Source organism: Apteryx rowi, unplaced genomic scaffold, assembly GCF_003343035.1.
Source record: "Apteryx rowi isolate R43461 unplaced genomic scaffold, aptRow1 scaffold_366, whole genome shotgun sequence".
Classification (NCBI taxonomy): Eukaryota; Metazoa; Chordata; class Aves; order Apterygiformes; family Apterygidae; genus Apteryx; species Apteryx rowi.
Window position 1 is genome coordinate 46,091 of NW_020450152.1, and position 19,807 is coordinate 65,897.

The 19,807-nt window shown below is 41.1% G+C and overlaps 1 protein-coding gene across 2 annotated transcripts in view; it reads left to right on the forward strand.

Annotated features, from left to right (window-relative positions):
* JARID2 (jumonji and AT-rich interaction domain containing 2) overlaps positions 1 to 19,807 on the forward strand; it is a 69,750-nt gene that overhangs the window by 31,189 nt on the left and 18,754 nt on the right. Inside the window, exons 4-9 of one of the 2 annotated variants that reach the window (XM_026073321.1) lie at positions 4,727 to 5,744; positions 9,642 to 10,147; positions 15,456 to 15,548; positions 15,984 to 16,102; positions 16,249 to 16,319; positions 17,382 to 17,496. In XM_026073321.1, coding sequence (XP_025929106.1) covers positions 4,727 to 5,744; positions 9,642 to 10,147; positions 15,456 to 15,548; positions 15,984 to 16,102; positions 16,249 to 16,319; positions 17,382 to 17,496 — 1,922 coding nt within the window. The remainder of the gene's footprint in view (positions 1 to 4,726; positions 5,745 to 9,641; positions 10,148 to 15,455; positions 15,549 to 15,983; positions 16,103 to 16,248; positions 16,320 to 17,381; positions 17,497 to 19,807) is intronic. The other variant, XM_026073322.1, reaches the window with a different exon arrangement.

The following is a 19,807-nucleotide window of genomic DNA, read 5'->3' on the forward strand; positions in this document are numbered from 1 at the left end:
CTGTGTGTGTATGTTTGGTTTGGGGGGAGACATATCAACAGTAGAAAGGTAAGAAAATGCCTACCACCATTTCTTGTTTCTTTTGGTTCCAATCGTCTGATGGGTCCTCAGAGACAAGTAGAGACCAGGAACGCTTAGGTGCTTACTGACCAGGCAGAATTTCACATTTGTCAATGTGAAATCCTGCATCCACCTGTTGCTTTGATGGTGGGCTATGAAAACATTGTTTGTTCCATTTGTTTCCAGCTGAAAAAAGTTTGTTGCAGCCTATTTCCCTTTGAAGCGTATTCTGGTTCTGGTCTATATGGTACTGCCATATCTCAAACATTATACCATGCCTTCTCGATGCACTAGAGATGTCTGTGGGTATTTGGGGAGGGGAGAGGGAGAAGCATTTGAAAACAAGTTGTGTGAAGTTGTATCTACTCTGGAAAGATTACAGTTCTGAGGAGGTTTTCAACAGTGCTCCTTTCTTGTAGGGTTTCCTTAGTCCTAAGAAAAACAAGTTAGCAACCAGAAAACAATAAGTGAATTCATTAGGGTATTCTCAAATGCGAATGTTCCTCTACTTTAGGACCTGTAACTTCACTGGAATAATTTCTTTAGGGTTGAATAAAGACTCAAAAGAGCATGTGTATAGTCTAGGATTGGAGGCTAGATAGCCGAAATTTATGTACTTCTTCAGTTTAAGATTTGGCCCTGAGAGATCTAAGCTTTCATTACGTGGAGGTATTCTAACAACTCTAAACAGTTGGGATAAGTTGCTGTTTTCTTAATGAATTCAGTTTTGTGGAGTTTTGTATCTTGGCAGTTTTAATTCTGGTCTAAAGCTATTGGTGCCGGTGGCTTGTCTTCCTTTGAAGATAAGGAGTTTTAAGGATCCTGCCTTTCTCCATCCATACTTGGCCCACGACAGTGTTTTGTTCTCGGGCCCTGTGTCACCCCTCCCTCACTGAAGGAGTGGCTTGGATGGCTCTTCAGACTTCTTGTCATGACTTCTTCAAAAAAATCATAGAAAGACCGGGGTGGCAAGGTACCTCCGCACAGCCTGCCTGTTCGCTCTGAGGTGGTGTTTTGACTGTGCGTAACAGAGTATAGCTAAAACCTCCAGTAAAGGTGACCGCACACCATCAATTAACAGCCTCTTCCAGGATTTTCCTTTCTACTCATTAGAAAGTTTTCCTAATGGCACCTCAGATCGTCTTTGCAAACAATTAGAGTATTTTTTTCCTTCTTTTCCCGGTCAATATGGAAAAAGTTTTCACTGTTTCTTTTCAGAACAGTTCCTTATGTGTTAGAATACCATTACAGAGTTCTCCCATAGTCTTCTCTTTTAGACTAAAAAGCTCAGCACCCTTGCCTTTTCAGTAAAGAGCATGCTTCCTAAATACCTGAGCATTTTTGCTCTCTTTTAGACTCTYTCCAAAGTATACCTCTTCCCTACCGTGCAGACCCAGTGCTGAGCATAGCACTGAGTGAGAAAGCCTGTGCTCCTGGGCCTTGCCTTTGGCGTTCTTACTAATAAGCCTCTGAAAGAGATTTGCATGGTTTGTATCTGCATCACATTTTGCAGCTCACTGTGTTCCCCAAACGTTATTCCTCCTCTGTGCATATTTGATTTATGCTTCCTAAGACTAGCACTTCCTCTTATTGCAAAAATGTTCTGAAATCAGTTTTTTAAGATTACTCTTGATTTTGACCTTGTCTCCAAAGTGCTTCCAGCCCCTTCCAGTTTTGTGTTACTGGTGAGTTTTGCAGTGATCCAAGTTACTAATGGAATTACTTAGTGGAATTGAGCCCGAGACAGGTCTCTGCAGAATGTCACTGGAAATGCTCTCCCAGCATGTCAGTGAACTATGACAACGATCACTTCTCTTGAGGATGATTTTCTTCAATCCATTTGTGTAGCCACTTTAGAGTAATTACATGTCTCAGGAGCTTGTTCAACAGAATGTCACATGGGACAGTGGCAGGAGCCCTGCTGACACAAAGGTGCCTCATACCTGCTGGGCTGTCAGGAGAAGATTAAATTAGCTTGATGTGCTATTCTCGACAACTCCGTGTTTGTTACTTTTAGCATGATCTTACTATCTTTTGTGTGTTTACAAATTAATTGATAATTTGTTCCAGAATCATCATAGGGATTGAAGTTAGGCAGACTCTGCCTGCTCTCCACTTTTCTCCAGGATCATCTCTGTCTTCCTGCAAGAGTTCTTAAATATGTTCCTTAAGTATTTTAGGCTAAACTTCATCACTTTGGCTTCATTCAGCAGCTCTAAGTTATCTAGGTACACTTTAGCCTATTGTGTTGCTTTCCTAGTTCTTTTGTTAAAACTGATTTTGTTATATATCTGATAAGTATTCAGTCACAATGGTACTTTTGCTGAAGACTAAGGCAGAAGAAGCACAAACACTTAAGCCATATCTGCTGTATTTGCATTCCTTCCTTGTGTAGTGGTAGACTGCTGTTGTCATTTGTTGTCTTTGTATTCTTAATATATTTATAAAACGTTTTCCTGTTTCCTTTTATGCCCCTTGCTAACTGAAATTCCTTTAGCAACTTGGCCTTTCTGATTTTACTCATACATGCTTTTGCTGTTTCTTTATAGCTGCCCTTAGTCGCCTACTATTGTTCCACTTTTTACTATGATTCCTTTCCAATTTTCCCATCATTAAAGAACTTTGTAAACAGCCATAAAGCTCTGTGCTTTGTCTCTTTCCTCTGAGTGGGAATTGTTTCAGTTTAAGTTTGGGGGGTTTGGAGGGGTTTTTGGTTTTGTTTGTTTGTTTGTTGAAGTCTATTGTCCGATCTCTACTGTTGTCAACCCTTAGGACTGAAAACTCATTTCATGATCACTGTCATCCAGATTACCCTTCCCCTTCAGATTCTCAGTCAGTTCCTCTCTACTAGTCAAAACCAAATCTGTAATCAATGTTCCTGGCTATTTATAAAGCCAGAGATATGTTTAACACATTTTGTGACTCCCGCAGGCAGGAGACACTGTCTCAACACGTTTCTACCCATGGCTGCTCTGGGGAGTGAAAAATCCCTGTAAATTCAAACCCAGGCCTCAATTTCAAATGCAGAGTATTGTCTAAATTTCAAGGGGAACTGACAAATGCATTTTTCTAGCAAGTGTTTGCTTTCCAGGTAATATCTTATGCATCTTTCAAAGGCTGAAGGTAAAAACTGATGTCATCAGTTAACTGGATTTCCTTAAGTTCTTCTACCTTGGAGCCACATGAAGGACAAGAATGTGGATGGGTTTTAAAAGAGCACTCTTCCAGCTCTGGTTTCTGGAGCACCAGGGAGAAGGTTCGCACAGTAAATGTGTGCCTATACGCGCATGTGTGTGTACACAGAATCAAAATTCTTAGGTTCTAGTTTCTGTTCTGCAAGTCACTTAATGTGAGACCTTAGCAGGTCCTTTTCAGCCTCTGTTTTATCCCTACTTAATACCATTTTATCCATACTTTATAAGTGATTATAGTTTTTGCATTTATCTGAGGGAAAGTGCCATGTTTACTAATTTGACAAATGTTTTGAAATCCCAAAGGAAAGTGTTATAACTGTAGAAATGTAATTATTCACCTGAGCGCTAATAAAGGGTGGTTATATTGTTTGCTTTCACTTTGAGAACGTTCATCAAYGTTCCTGATTTTGGATATATTTTTCTGCACTCAGTAGTTGAGGAGGTGAGGCAGCAATGTTGAAACTTGTTTAAATGTTTAAAGTTGAGCTTCATTTTCTTAGTAGTGGGGCTTGGCTTTGACAGTGCTGAAACTCCATAATTCCCTTTGAAGATGAGGGTTGCTTTTGGTGCTTAACACTTGTAATAATTAAAATATAAATTTTAGTTTCATAACAGGGTTCAAGTGCCTAACTGAAAACAGTACAGTTCAGCACTTGTAAGTTGCAATGACATATTAGTGATATAGTGATAAATAATAAAGTCTGTGTAAGTAAAACTGCCCAGATATCAAACCTGAAAAAGTGTGCTAAGCTACTGTACAGATTTTTATTTCATATTAATAAATTCAGCAACAAGATGCCTCCCAAGATTTCATATGTATGACAGACCGGATCCTTCATGGCCATCCTGATCTGTTGGGTGCATAATGTGTTCAATACCTATTTTTATATGTATGTAAAACCAAAAGATTTGTTTGAATCTCCGTGTGTGGCTTTTGCAAAATGTGCCCATTCTGGTTGCAGCAGATAGGATAGTCTGGTTAGTTTGTCTGCTAAGTAGTAGTAAATTGTGTGTGCACTTAAGGGAAATTGGGTGGGAGAGGGAATAGTATCTTAAGGCTGGAAAAAGAGATGATAAAAGTATCAGTCTGTAGATCAGATTGACTATGTTTTGTGCTACTGTAACAGACTTGCTGGTAGACAAGGAAGAGGGTAGTACATGCAGGTGACCTCACCCCTCTTAATGTCAGAGGCTTCATACTCTCCAAAAGCAAGATTGGCTTTATGGGGATTTTTTTGGTTTGTTTTTTTAAAATTCTTCTAATTTATTTGCTTATTTTAAATGCCCAGTCCCTCCTCTTGTCTGGGTGAGAACTGTTACATGAAGATTGTACAAGGGGCCAGGAGTCAGAACTGCAGAATATGGTTGTCCAGCAAATGGGAAGGCATGGCAGAGTTATAATGTTATTAATTTACTTTTCTGTTTTCTGTTTCCTTCCTTCTACTCCCTGTACAACACTCCTGGCTTTGTAGGTTTCTAAAGTCAACGGAATCACTCGAATGTCATCTCCGAGTGCAAATGCAGCCAGTGCCAAAAAGATGAGAGAAGTCAGACCTTCACCGTCCAAAACTGTGAAGTATACTGCAACAGTGACAAAGGGAACTGTCACATACACCAAAGCCAAGAAAGAACTGGTCAAGGAAACCAAACTAAATCACCACAAACCCAGTTCACCTGTCAACCACACAATCTCAGGGAAAATAGAAAGTAGCAATGCAAAAACCCGCAAACAGGTGCTATCCCTTGGAGCATCCAAGTCTAACAATACCGCTGTTAATGGTGTAAAAGTCAATGGCAAGTTGAACCAAAAGACATGCACTAAGGAGGTGGGGAGACAGTTAAGGGAGGGGCTGCGCAATTCGAAGAGGAGGCTGGAAGAGACGAATCACATAGACAAAATACAGTCGCCCACCAAGAAAATGAAAGGGGCAGTCAACTTGGCAGAAGCTGCAAGCAAAAAGGCAGCTGTAGAAAAGCCTTTGCTGAATGGACACCTTAAAAAGGAAGTGCCAGAGAAGAGTTTGGAAAGAAATAGGCCGAAAAGAGCCACTGCTGGAAAGAATACGCCAGGGAAACAAGCACATGGCAAAACTGAAAATGCCTCCTGTGAAAATCGTTCTACCTCTCAAGCGGAGTCCTTGCACAAGCCACAAGACTCAATGGGAAAGCACGAAAAGGGCAGTAGTAAGTCTGGGTGGGGGATGCTGGGGGAGATTCCCATCCTTAGGCCCTCCACAAAGGAATTCCATGACCCACTGATATACATTGAGTCAGTCCGAGCTCAGGTAGAGAAGTATGGGATGTGCAGGGTGATTCCTCCTCCAGACTGGAGACCTGAGTGCAAGCTAAATGATGAAATGCGGTTTGTGACACAGATTCAGCACATACACAAGCTAGGCAGGCGCTGGGGACCCAACGTGCAGCGGCTGGCCTGTATCAAGAAGCACCTCAAATCTCAGGGCATTACCATGGATGAACTCCCACTCATAGGTAAGGGCTGTGGTTTCATTGGCCTTTTGCCGCTGCTTATTAGAGTCCATATGCAACTTTATGCTCCGTTTGCCTTTATGCTTAACTGAACCCCTGTTCACTTAACACTACAGAGTGCTGGATCTCTCTCTTTATCCATCGATCAGATACGATGCAGGTAGGTTGTTGTAGAGCTTTCCCGAGAGACTTAATATCGCCATATTACCTTCCTCCTGCCAGCTCTTCATTTCACCTAGGGAAAAATGCTGTGCAGGCTCCTGGTCTTCAGATTTCAGGATCTCCTTTCCCTACCGTTTCTCTTAATAAGTAGTGTAACTATGGATAGTGACAGTCTCGGTTTAAGTGTTGCCTCAGAATGTTTTTGGAGCTTTCCAAAGAGGTTTTTCGTACAGGTTACAATGCTGCCAAGCTAGAATACAAATATTTTCACCCTTCCTTTAGAAACTTGACATGACAGAACATGACAACAGCTGCATACAAATGAACTATTGAATGAGCCACCTCCACACCTACTGTCTTTGCAGCTGTGACATAGGAATAAACTTGTGTTTTTAATTTTTGTTAACCCTCCCCTTTGTTTTTAAAGTTTTCTGAGTCAGAGCTCATAGGACCTGCATGTTGCAACTTGATGCTAGAGTTTTGCCTTTGAGGCATTATCCCATTAGAGGCAGCTACCAACACTAGTTGGATTAAAAGACACTCTTTGTTTAAAGTGTTCACAACACTTTTTTCTCCCCTGTTTTCAAATGCTGTTTTGTATCACGTATGGTAAGTGGCTGAAAACGCATAAAAGCACACAAAGAGTTTGCAAAGTTTATGATGAACCAACGTGGGGCACAACAGAAAATGATAGAATTAAGAAGGAGGAATAAGGATTAGCATTCTGTTGCAATATCGGTGCAAAAAGGTTCAAGGAATTGTAAAAATTAAAATCACTCAAGCAGGAATAAGTGAACATTTTGTGTGCCTAATGTATGCAATGGTTGTATCTTAATAGAGAAGAATAATGAATTAGATTTACACTGGCAAGAGAGAGAGGAAAATGTGCAAGACAGCTCGATTAATTCTCCTGAAACAGTGTTAACTTTTTAATGAAATACCTTAACTCGGCATTAAGATGGCATTACTGTTAATTATTTGTATTATTTAAGCACCTAAGAGCCTAGTTAATAGGCAAGGATTCTATTCTGCAGGGTGCTATATAACCAGAACAAACAACAGTCTCTTACAAAGTTTGCATCCTATGTAGCCTTTCTGTAGTTAATTTTCTACCTATATCTTGTGTTTAAAAACAAAATGGAAAAAAGAAGCTGGAGATAATCAGTGTACAAAAATTACAAATCTGTTGGCTCCAGTAGGAAAGATATAAAATAATCTGTGATGATTTATATACACTTATTTAAGTAGACATGCATATGTATTGCTGCTTTGAGAGCCAAATTGCATTTCCATTGAAGTGGGAGTTTTGCCAGCGAGTACTGTAGTGCCAGGGTTTGGTATTAAATGCATACCTGAAGATCTGAGTTTTTTTTTTTTAAATGAGCTTGCTCACAAGGCAATTTAAAAATATTCCTAACTTAGCAAAATTAAGACAATTAAAAAAAAAAAAAGTCAGATGCTGGTTCTCCATAACATGTGCCAAGTCTTTCAGCCATTTTGCTATAGGCACTTTTTAAATGGGGTTAAAACTTTTTTTTTTTTTTTTAGCTGTTCAAGAAAAGTTTAACCAACATGCTTAGGCCAATCCTGGAAAACATCAGCTTGAGATATAAATGCTTCCAAAAGTTATGACTGTGTGAAATGGAATTATAATTGAGACCGTTTTGTAAACCTTAGCTATAGCTGGCCCTGTGGAGGCTCTACCAGGTATATGAGACTCTGTCTGAACGATGTGATACCTCTGCTCTAATATTGCAGCATGATTACGAGCTATTGTTCCATCAGGCTGGAGAATATTGCGTTTCTTAAACATATCATGAATAGCGCTGGAGCTAGGAACTTGCATCGGGTGTGCGATCCTTGTTGCKCTAGAAAACGTGTGATGCTAAACCCGAGCCAGACTTCTCTCAAAGTTAGGAGTATGTTACTCAGCTTCATTCAGATCGCTGAATCTATTGGGATGAAAAGTTGTCTTAAATCACGCCTTCAGTTTATTTGTGAACAGTGCAAATAAAACGCTAGACCAAAAAGGTACTTTATGTAATAGAAACCAGCCTGAGAGTTATTTTATGTGGAAGATGAAAGAGAAAAGAAAGAAAACCTTTCAAATTTGCTTTTTTCCTACAACATTGACCTTTTCTCTGCTTCAAGACTTGGCCATTTGGGCTAAAAAAAACAAAACAAAACAAGAAAAGGTTGCTGAACAGGATGAATCACCACAACTCCCTGGGGCTGCCGCCAAGGGGCTGCGCGCCGACTTGCCGCCCGCCGGGGCTCCCGCCGCAGCGCCTTGACACGAGCCATGGGAGAGGGGAAAGCAGGAGGCCACAGAGGTGCGGGAGGCACAGCAGAGGGCAAATGGCAGTGACTACAGTTTGGGATCAGCCATGAGATGCAGCATGGGGCAATTTTAAGCAAGTGACATTGCTCATGTCAGTGAGCAAGGTGATAAAGCTGGCTCTTGCGGTGCTGCAGCTGTGGCTCCAGCAGTAAATATTTAGCATACTGCTGCTTCTTGCACTTCTGTTTTATAGTAGCAATTCTGAGTGCTATGAAACTGCTATGGCATAATGGTTTTCTGCTTTTATCAAAAGAAAAAAAGAGGAAGGGGAGACATTGTGGCAGTGATATTGACACAAGTTTTGTATTAATTTTTCTCCTTTAGCAATGCCCTGTTGAATTGTAGTCGGTCTTTGATCAGTTTTTTTAACTCTTTCTACTGATGCTTCTTTTTTTTNTACTCTGAGAGTATTTATGATGCTTCTTTGTTTTATTGTTTGTCATCAGTTTGGCTGCTTTTTATGCTAAAATACGGCCTTTGTGTAATCATCAATTTTTATTTTTGGACTGGAGTGTGAAATGTACTGGTTATCGTAAAACATACAAAACCATAATGGAATATAGAATAGGAATGGCCTCAAACGGGAAGAATGCTTCTGGGACTTTTTTTACATAGTAGCAATCACATTTAGTGTGCCTGAGTTCACAGAAATGCATCTGCRGTAATTATGGTCTCAGAGAAGGCCTATCTCCATAGTCCTCAATTTTCTTTCTGCCGCCCTCCCCCCTCCCTTTTTTGTAAAAGTCTTTTTCTGCCTGTTGTGAAATTAATGATAACGCTGTGTTCCTTTTAAATACTTAATATGTTCAAAGTGTTGTGCAGATATTAGATGATCCATATTTCACTTCCAGAAAGGATAGCTRTTTACTGGTCTTTTTTATTGCCAATACACATCCTGAAACTTGTTTCAGTTCTCCGCGGTATAAAACAGACACAGAATTGGCGACAGGCCGGGGAGGGTGGGAGTGCACGGGCTCCTAAAGAGTTGGCCAAGTCTTGCCTCCCCCATTAGGCTGTTAGGTATTTAGAGGGGAAAGACAAGTGTCAAGAGGTGGCTAGAGATGCTCTGAGAAGAGACAGGAACAAAACTCAAGCTGGAGAGCAAATTTAGCCATAGGGAGGGCTAGTACAAGTAGCAAAATATTATCCACTGAATGAATTAACCTAGAAAAGCAGTGGTGTCCGTCTGTCTTTAATGGGAGTCAAACAAGACTGGGATGAGTGTGCTCTGGTGCGGAGGGGACCGGAGCTGTAAAAATGACACATCCCTCGTGGCCTTGTGCCAAGCCTGGTGCTGTGCTGTTGTCAGAAACAACTGGGGCAAAGCGCCTGCAGCTTTCCTAACCGTCTCCTGTGTTTCCCTTTCCCCCTCTGCTCCCTGCGCATGCTGGCTGCAGGAGGCTGCGAGCTCGACCTGGCCTGCTTTGTCCAGCTGATTAACGAGATGGGGGGGATGCAGCAAGTGACTGACCTCAAGAAATGGAACAAACTGGCAGACATGCTGCGCATCCCCAAAACTGCACAGGACAGGCTGGCCAAGCTGCAGGAAGCCTACTGCCAGTACTTGCTCTCCTACGACTCCCTCTCCCCTGAGGAGCACAAGAAACTGGAGAAGGAGGTCTTGCTGGAAAAGGAAATCTTGGAGAAGAGGAAAGGACCTTTGGAGGGACATTCGGAGAATGCCTACAAGTTCCATTCCTTGCCCCGGTTTGAGCCCAAAAACGGACTCATCAACGGCGTGGTTCACAAAAATGGCTTCCGCAACAAGTTAAAAGAAGTCGACGTCCCATTGAAGACAGGCAGACGGCGGCTCTTCGCTCAGGAAAAGGAGACCATGAAGGAGGACGAGGAGGAGGAGGAGGAGGAGGGAGTTCTTAGCGACTTACACAAGTGTATATACAAGGTAATAGCGACGGGGTACAGCGCTTGCATTGCGCGAGACTGGTGCAAGGGTCTGCTGGGCTGCGCGCAGGTGCTGATCAAGGTGGGGGAGCCGCTGGGCTGCAGCTGCCCTTCCCAAGGCAGCAGCTCAGGCAGCAAGCATCGGAGCCGGAGGTTCGATAAGCGTCTATTGACTTTATCCTGATCCGAGCAGCTCCTGCAGGTTGCCTGAAAAACTGGAAGGTGTTACTGCTGTAGACACACTGCGCCAGACTCTGCCCCCCTTCACCTCGTGAGAGCTTCCCTGAATAGCTCGGTCCAATTATCCTTACAGACACAATTTTTATTTTCATTTTCTAGTGACATTTAAAGTAATGTTCTGCTTTCTCGCTCCTGCTTCTTGTGAGTCTCTTGTTGAGCAAAGTAGTGCTCCCCATCAAAACTAACATCACTGGAAATATACTACCTTTAGAAAGGGCAAATTGAAATGCAAACAATATTTTCATCTATAATGCCAAATTTTGATCGGCATTGACAGTCACATGAACACTTAGTCCTCCACGTGTCAAGTATGTCCATTTGCAAAGGAATGCTGACTCTTGCACTGTGTTTTATTTGGCAGTCTCCTACTCTTGAGCAGGACTTGGCCCTGCAGCTTGCAATGTAATTTTGAGTTGAATTGTTTAGCAGTGCTCAGAGAGGAATGTAGTATTCAGTGTCTGTGYCCAGAAAAGGAATACACTGTTCTTCCCCTTCCAATCTCGCTTCCATCACTCGGAAATGAAACCAGATAGCCCAAAGTAGCTTATTGTTAAGCTATTTAGAGACTGAATGGGGTCATGACTTGGCCTTTAAAAATTTGCTTCAAGTTTCTTTTGCAGCCTGTTATGATTTGTCAGCCAAAAATTCTTTTATTCTGGGACTCCATCCTCAATCCCACCTCTGAAAAGCAATCTCTTTGCCAGGTTCCTACTGGACAAGAGCTTATCTAATGACAGCAGCATTTGTGAATAGTGAAGTGGCATTTTTGCACTTGAAATACTGTGCTTAATAATGTTAAATGAAAAATATGATATAACTTATCCTGGCTGCTGTATGAACAACTTGAAACTTAGAGGGAAAATACCTCTATCTTCTTTTCCCCTGCAAGTCCCAAGTTAAAGTTTAGAAGATACAAAGTAACTCAAAAGGGAAGAATGAAATTGGTAAAAGGAAGTATCTTAATCAGACTGCAAAATTATAGAACTTACCAAAAAAAACCCACAAAAGGTGGTGGCTAGAACCAGCGTGAATCGCTGAGCTCCAGGCCTCCCCCCAGAGCTCCCAAGCTGCTGCTGTTGTGCAAAACACTGGCAGTGCCTTCAGTTTCAGGACCCAGTGTAAGCCCAGAGAAACTCAGTAACTGAATCTTAAAAGTATTTTTGTTTGTAGCATAGAAATTGTTAGAAACAACTACTGTTGCGACGGCGGGCTTGTATTCTCCCGTCTACCAGAGGCAGCTGCAAAGCACAGACCAGCTCAGGCACTGCCTCGGATTGCTGTGCCATGCCAGAAGCCTCGCAGACACCACGGCACTCGCTCTCCCTTTAAAACTGAGCTTACGGTCATCCACAGTACAGCCAGCCGCACCAGGCTGGGGGCTGTTGTGACCGGTGACAGACCTGGGTAAAATACAGGGAACAAATCTGAAATGAGTTGCTGGAGAGATTCCTGGTGCAGAGATCAGAAAACTGGTCAGTCCAGTCACAAGAGTACTATAACTTCATTTTCACAGCACTTGGGGGAGAACTTATAGATGGTTTGGTACATAAGAACTGGTTCCATCACTTAAAACAAGCCCTAAAGTATAAAAAGAAGAAACTATATAATGGTCTTGACCCACAAGAGTAACCCACAACACTTTTAAATCAAATACAGCTCATTACTAGGGTATTTAATGAGCCTAAGCTGGGATGATGCCTCCTACGGATTTAAGCTGAGGGTACTTTATGGCATCTTATGAAACAAACCTTTTACTTCTGCATTCTGCATTTTTCTTCAGTGATGGTATGCTTCTGTATATGTGTGTGGGGAGTGCTCTTTTCATACTAACATGCTTCTAGGAATATCTGAAATTTTTAACAGAACATGTCCTCACGTTACAGTTAAGCTCAATGTTTCAGAAGATGATGGGTTATAATGATTCCTTTCTACAACACATTTCTAATTCTGATTTCACAAAAAAACTTTCATAAATGCCCAGATCAGTAGACTGAGGGCTGGAAGAGAATATCATAATCATACAGATGTAGTGTACTTAGACTATAAAGTCTATACTTCAGACCATAAAGAGGCCAGACGATCAGAATTTCACTCAGTAATTTTTGCAGTCAGTATGTGCTGGGACAAGTGTTCAGAAAGAGACATCCAGTCTTCCAGCAGCACTTACCGCCATATCACAAGTCAAGGTTAGAGCAAATCTCCTTTTTGTTTGATTTCTTCACCAGGATTCCTAAGTTATTTTCAGTGTTACTCCTTTCCAGCTGCAAGGCCTGCTGTGCTTTTAAGTGTATGCTGCAGGCTGCTGTGCTTGCTTTCTTTACTTCCAAATATATGGCTCTTCTCTCTGTAATAAGATGTTGTTGTTCATAAGTACATAAAACAAAGTAAACTGCTGTCATCAAAGAACTATCTTTTGCAAGATTTTTACATTCTCTTCCTTCCCCAGTGTTTTAGCTCTGAGAAAATATTTCAAAAATCTGTAATGGAGCTGACTAAAACCAGCATTGCTGCAGTATTCATTTCCGTACAGACTGAACTGAAGGCGGTGTAGCAGACCTGCTCCTGGGAGCTACAGAAGGAATCACTGACCAAGTTTTCCCAGCCCTCGCATGAAACTGCCACAACAAGCCCATGCTGAGCTGCCTTCAGTCTGCTGAATTCAGCGCTTTCTTTTCCCTCTCAGCTTCACAGATACCTCTCCTTCCCAGCCTGTGGATATTATGAAATCTCTGTTTCCTGCTCATTTTAAAAGTTGCTTTAACCTCATTAACATTCTTAACATTGTGGTATCTTTTCCTATGCCTTTCCTCCCCTGTATTGCATGTCAAGGCCAGTGTGCATGGGCATAAGCAAGGTTTGTTGATGTTTGTGCACTGAGTTTGCTCTTGATGCTGATGGAGAAGCTGTGAAAAATTCAGAAGAGGAGATAGGGAATTTTGTCCCTTAACTCRTTCTCTGTCATATTGTCACGATGGCAGAGGCTCTGCGTAGCAGTTCTAACTTCTCAGGACAGTTGTTGAACTGTTGAAGAATTTTTGAGGGAGGTTGAAAATATATTTTGCTTTTCAACAATTAATTTGGCCTTCTGATTTTTGTCAGCTCCATTACAGAATTTTCAATTATTTTCTAAAATGGGCTTCTCAAAAATTGTGGGAGGTCCCTTAGCTTTAAAAAAAAAAAAAAAAAAAAGTCCTCAACCATTAAATTTATTTTACAACTTTTAGGGGACTAAAAGATATCAAATTCTTGTCTGAGGAAAAAATGGGTAAATGCAATTTTTTAAGGGTTAAACTGTTCAGTTTTTCTCTTCCCTTTTTTTTGGTTGCTGTCCATCTGAAAAATGGAAAAACGCAGTGAATTTTGGAAGATAATCCTTATTTTTCTTATTAAAACAAAAGAAACAGGCAAATCATTTAAACCAAGAAAGCTATTGCAGAGTATTTGTTAGTTTGTGAACAGTGAGGTATATGTTCAAGTTTGATGACTGTTGGTGGGAGCAGTGCATTTTATGAGAGTTTTTGTTTTAAAAGGCTGCCTCAATAAATGATTCATGAGGGCATTAAAAGATGAAGGAAATTGCTTATTGTATCACAGAGCATCCAACTCTGAAGTTTATGGGAATCAGAGGGCCCCAGGCCCTGGGCATTTTACAAAGTTTTTTGTTACAGCTAATTGCACTGCATTCAATTAAAAAAAGTGACAACGTTATGACCGTAGAAGTGTAGCAAAGTGATAGAGTTGGCCTGGGGGGAAAAAGCTGCCGTATAGTTGTCCCTAGTTTACTCTTGGGCATAGTTCTTAAATAAATTAAACACTAGAAAAGACTTAGGTGGTTTGGCAGATCTCTTTCATAATTGAAAAAATAAGAAGGTAATAAAATGTCCAGGTAATAAAATGTTCATTTACATGGAGCTTAAATCCTTGGATGCTCAGCTGGGAAGCTGGTAGACATGATGGGAGTTGGAGGAAGGAGCAGTAGATCTGTGGAGGAGGAAGAGATACCAGCTCCAGGTTTGCAAGGGTAGTTCTTGCGTACAGTGATCACCGCAAGCCAGTGTGGCAGCCCCCCTGTCAAAAACCTGAGGTTGTTGACAGGCAAAGTTGAAAGGGAGATTTTATGACTCATAGTGTGTTTTCCGCGTGATTTACACTTGGGCAGGATGGTGTTAGGGCTCCAGCTCTTGGTGCTTCCCTGGCCTCCCTGCCCCGCCACGGGCACCGTAAACCCATTCCTGTGTGATACTAAGCACCTAATGGACATTGCTTCCTAGAGCATGTGATATTATAAATAGCCATGAGAGAAGGTATCTAGAAACTTAGATACAGCACAGGCAGAAAACCAAACCAGATCCTTTTCTCATAAAGTTTATGTCRAAAGGATTTCCTGCAGCAGTGCAAAGGAAGAATGCACTCATTTGGCAATTTTGTTTTATTTTACTTTTGTCAGCTTTGTAATATGAAGTTCTGGTTCCTTACATTTGAACTACTTCTATTGAATTGAGCAGAACTAGTTTTTGTATGCAGGTGATTACTATAATCTTGGTAAACTCTACTTTTTGTGACTCTCCTCCATTTCATATAACACTGGTTTGATGTTGAACATTTCTGTGAATTTCCTATTTTTTTTTTCACCTGTTTCTCTCTATACAGAGAGCTTAACCATATGGTCCTTTAAAGGTATTGGACTTGATTCTAAAATCTGGGTAGGATCATATACTGGGTCATTTATGACCTGTCATAGAAAGCTAGGACATGTCCATCTTCTTTATCTGTCAAACCCATAAGATTGCACTGGGTACAGGAGTGTACATAGCTTTCTGTGAACAGTCAGTTGGAGTTTTAAATGGTTGGTTTGACCAAATCATTGTGACAGGTTAAATGTAATTTAATGTGATTAGATTTCTCTATCTTTAGATATATTTTCCCAGGTAAGAAATGAACTTTAGAACCACACATGTTCTGGAGACACTTTCCTCTTTCTCCCTTTTGCATTCTGGGATTGAGCTTGTAAGGAAAAAAGTGTGGCCAGGAGGGAATAGAGGTATTAATTTTATTTTCTTTATCCACAGGGTAGGTCTGTTTCTTTAACAACGTTTTACCGAACAGCAAGAAATATCATGAATATGTGCTTCACAAAGGAGCCTACAGTAGCTGAAGTAGAGGTGAGGCCAACACAAGGCATGGGAAATGTTCTTACTCAGAGGGACCGAGCATGGCTTAGTATAGTTGACATTCAGGTGTTACCATAACCGGTTTGAGGCTTTCTGGTGTGGGAGAAAAATAAATGATTATACAGACATGGTAGTGATTCTTCCTTTACAATTTTTTTAACATCTTTAATGAAGCTATTGATGAACTGAAGGAGAGGAAGAAGTGTTAGTCTGTCTTGTGCTGAAGCACAGGAGCAAGGGGATCTAAATTCTGTCTTCCCAATTTGCTGTTACTTTTAAATATTTATGTTCTTATTTTTAAGCAATGTTTTATGCTGGAACTATACTGAGATTATCAAAGCCCTGTAAATTTCTGTTCTTTAGCTTTCAGTGAGAGATACTTCATTCAATGAATTAAAAATGTGTTACCACTTTCTCTTACCATAGCAAGAATATTGGCGGATAGTGGAACAGAAAGATTGCCATGTAGCAGTGCATTGTGGGAAAGTAGATACCAACACCCACGGGAGCGGCTTTCCCGTGGGGAAATCTGAACCATTTTCAAGGTAAAGTTACCGAATCTGTCCATTTTATGGACTTGGGCTGGTCGCCCTGCTCTGCTCAGCAGAGGGCGGGCGCAGGGCCACGTGGTGGTGGCGGGTGCCGGGGACGCGGTGCTGACGTCTGGCTGCATCTGTGTCGCCCTGTCCAGGCATGGGTGGAACCTCACAGTCCTTCCTAATAATACAGGATCCATCCTGCGACATCTTGGTGCTGTGCCTGGTAAGCAAGTTTCTTTTCTCTGTTTTCAGCAGTAACAAGTGCCCTGGAAATGTGGCGGTTTAGCCACCAAAGTCGTCTCCCTCTTTCCAGCCCCTCTGTTACCCAGCTACCTTGGTAGAGACACGTATATCCCCTGTCTGACCCTGGGAAACCTGCAGTGTTAATGTATTTTGTCACAACGGGGCTATCAAACAAGACTCAGGTCATGGCCATGTTTATCACTGTACCTTATGAGGATAGTATTTCCAGATTACCCTCGATTTGTTATATAAAAGGGCAGCTTTTCCTTTAAATGAAGATGTAGAAAAGGATTGTTTTGTTTTCAACCCCCTTGGAAATGACACAGCTATAGCAGCTGCTATTTGAAGGCATGAAAACAGGTGAGTAATTGAGAATTAATGAATAGTTGAGACCATGTACCTGGGAGGCCTCGTTTGTCCTTGCAAAATTCCTTTTTGTTGTTGCTAGGACATCAGTGGTTTTGGTTTTTTTGTCAGGATAGTAAAAGACAGATCATGCAACTTCCTTACAAAATCTAGACTTTGTGGGCAAAGCAGCACACAAGTTTTCTAAATGAATTGTCATGAGTGCTCCAGCTGCATTTGTGCCATTATGATTTATGAATAGAAATGTTAACTGAAAGCTAAATCCAGTCACTTGTGCAGATATTAAGCCTGGAAACATGCAATTGGGATACATGTTCACATGCCCATGTATGCTTCACAACATAAAGTGACTTCTCTGATCAGTGGTATTGAGCTTGAATTATGAATATTTGTAAATACCCTATAGAATAAAATTTTTTACAGCTACTAGAAAATGAGCACATTCAAGAGCACTGTAATATGCTGGGAGATATTTTATGAATGGAAAATGTCTGAATTTGTTAAAACAATTATTCTTTGTACATTGGTCACTCTACTCTGGTAGAAAGACTTAAAATTTCAGGGTCAGCTCACTGGAAGAACAAGATTTTCAACTCAAATGCCCTCTGAAACTGTCTTTGACTTTTAATTAGAAATTGCAGTAACTCAAAACTCATTTTCAATCCCTTTGTTTTAGGAGTGACAATTCCTTGGCTAAATATTGGCATGGTCTTTTCTACCTCATGCTGGTCTCGAGACCAAAATCACCTTCCATACATTGACTACTTACACACTGGTGCTGATTGCATTTGGTACGTATTCCTGTGTTTTGTTTTCTTAGTGTTCACCACAGTGGCTCTCTGTAGGTTGTTGTTACAGCAATAGATGTAGTACCTTTTGCCTGAATGAATTACATCAAAAAGTCTGGTCTTTGTGATTATAAATTTAATGGGAAAATGTAATACAAACTAAGTGACGAAATCCCCCCTTTTCTGGAAGAAGCGTTTCAGTAGATCTTCCACACTCTCTTCTGAGATATTTAGCCGTAAACTGATTCTGCTTGACACAGGCTTTATGCTTCAAAATGTTTTCATGAAGTAGAAGCCAAATGACAGCTAGTCAAGGTGGGCTTCCCTTAGGCTGACAGAGTAGAGAGACATTTGTTCATGCTAGCTCCATGTTGTCACTTGTGAAAGGATGAATCCATGCTCTGACTAAACAGTCACCACTTTCTTTTTATCCTACAAAATATCTTGAATGCTGTATCTACCAAATCCCTAGTATTTTCTGTGTTGTTTTTAATCTTTACCGACCCATTACATTACACACATCATTTTAGTGTCACCATGTGGACATCAACAGTTATTTGCTAGCTACGTTTCTTGTTTCGTAGCCACTTCATGCAAATAGACTTAACACTCAGCTTTGCAAATGGTTTTGAACATGGTGAATCCTTCCTGGATTCAGTGTATATGTGCTACTAAGATGATGATGAATTAGATTGCAATGGAAGTACAACAGCTGACGGAGGAATTAGTGGAAGCAGGTGCTGCTGGCCTGTCACATGCCAATTCTGTCATATTCCCATGATAATGATGTTATTACCCAAGAGGATCATCAGTGAGAGCAATAAACAATAAGCARTATAACTGTATTTCTTGATCAGCAAAAATATAATAAATGGAGGAAAAAGTTATTAAACAGCCTGTAGTATAACATTTGCTGCATGGGGCCTTAATAAAAGTGAAAGTAAATGCTATATAGTGCTTTAAAGTTTTTTTTCCCTCCATTTTAAATAAGATTTGGAAAAAAAAACAGACTTAAGGTATGCCCAGTTACCCTTTTAATTACTGTGAAGAACTATTCAAATTGTAATTTTTGAATGCTGTGATAATATGCAAATGAGGGACTGCTCATGTGAAAGTCCACCAGAATTATCCAATTCTCTGAAATGCGGTATTTGCGAGTGCAGTGTAGCAGACAGGTAGCTAAGTTCCCAGAAGAGTCTGTCTCCCCTGGATCTGACCCTGAGGCATAACGGCCATGGAGGGTTTTTTCAGAAACAGCAGCTAGGTGAAAGCTAGCTGCTTTCACTCCTGTGCTCCCAGGGAACCTACTCTTGATAAGCAGGTAACATTTAGAAGAAGAAAAGTTCCTCACTCTCAGCAACTAAATTAGGGTACAGCATGGCATTAGAGAGACTGAAAGTGGTAGAAGCACAGTAGGACCAGTGAGTGGCTAAAGGGTGCAAGGACAGGAGACTGGGTACCCCCTAGCATACTGCTCCCCACTCTGCAATACAGCGTCAATCTTTGCTGGCAGTAGATATCTGTTCAGTGCCCTGGGAAAGCGTGTCTTGTTCTCTTCTTGGCTCATGTATGTAGGAAAACAGAAAATAGAATTTTCTAATGAAAAAGAGAATTAACTGCTCTCAGTTATCCTGTTAGCTCAAGTGGTATTTAGGCAGTGGATCTGATCTGACGAATTGAACCTGAGAGATCAGCATAATTCCACTAATACAGTTCTATTTTAGAAAACAAAAATATCAAAAACTTAAGAAATTAGACAGTGGGAGGGAGAAAATCCTACAGATAATTTCAAAGACAATCAGACCTTCAAACTGAAGCACTCAGAAAGTAACCTAATCCCACAGTTTCCTAGTGTTAAACATTAACATTAATGTTGAGTAGTAGCATATTGCTGTGCATTTCCTCAAAGGCTGATTGCAGTGAGGGAGTTGTAAGCCATTTTACTCCTGAAGAAGAACATCACCTGCAAATCCTATGAACTTGATAAGAGCATAGAGTTAGCTGGTTTGTCTTACCTAAGTTTCCCTTGTGTAGACAAGCCCTAAACTTTGTGTTTTGTTCCAGGAAGCTCTTGTACCTCATTTCTTGTAAGGAGGCAGTACTGCCTCTCTGCAAAAGTGAGAAGCTGATTCCCTTTTATCATTTATAGTAGTTTTCCTCTTGAAACCTGTGCTTTGGGGAACCCTTTGGCTGGTCGTGCAGTGTGACAACCCCCGAGCGTGGGTGCTACTGTACCACCTGCGGAGTCAGCAACTGCCTTTGCATCCAGGAGCCCCGTGGTGGTGGCAGCGGCTGGCTCAACCACTCTTCATTC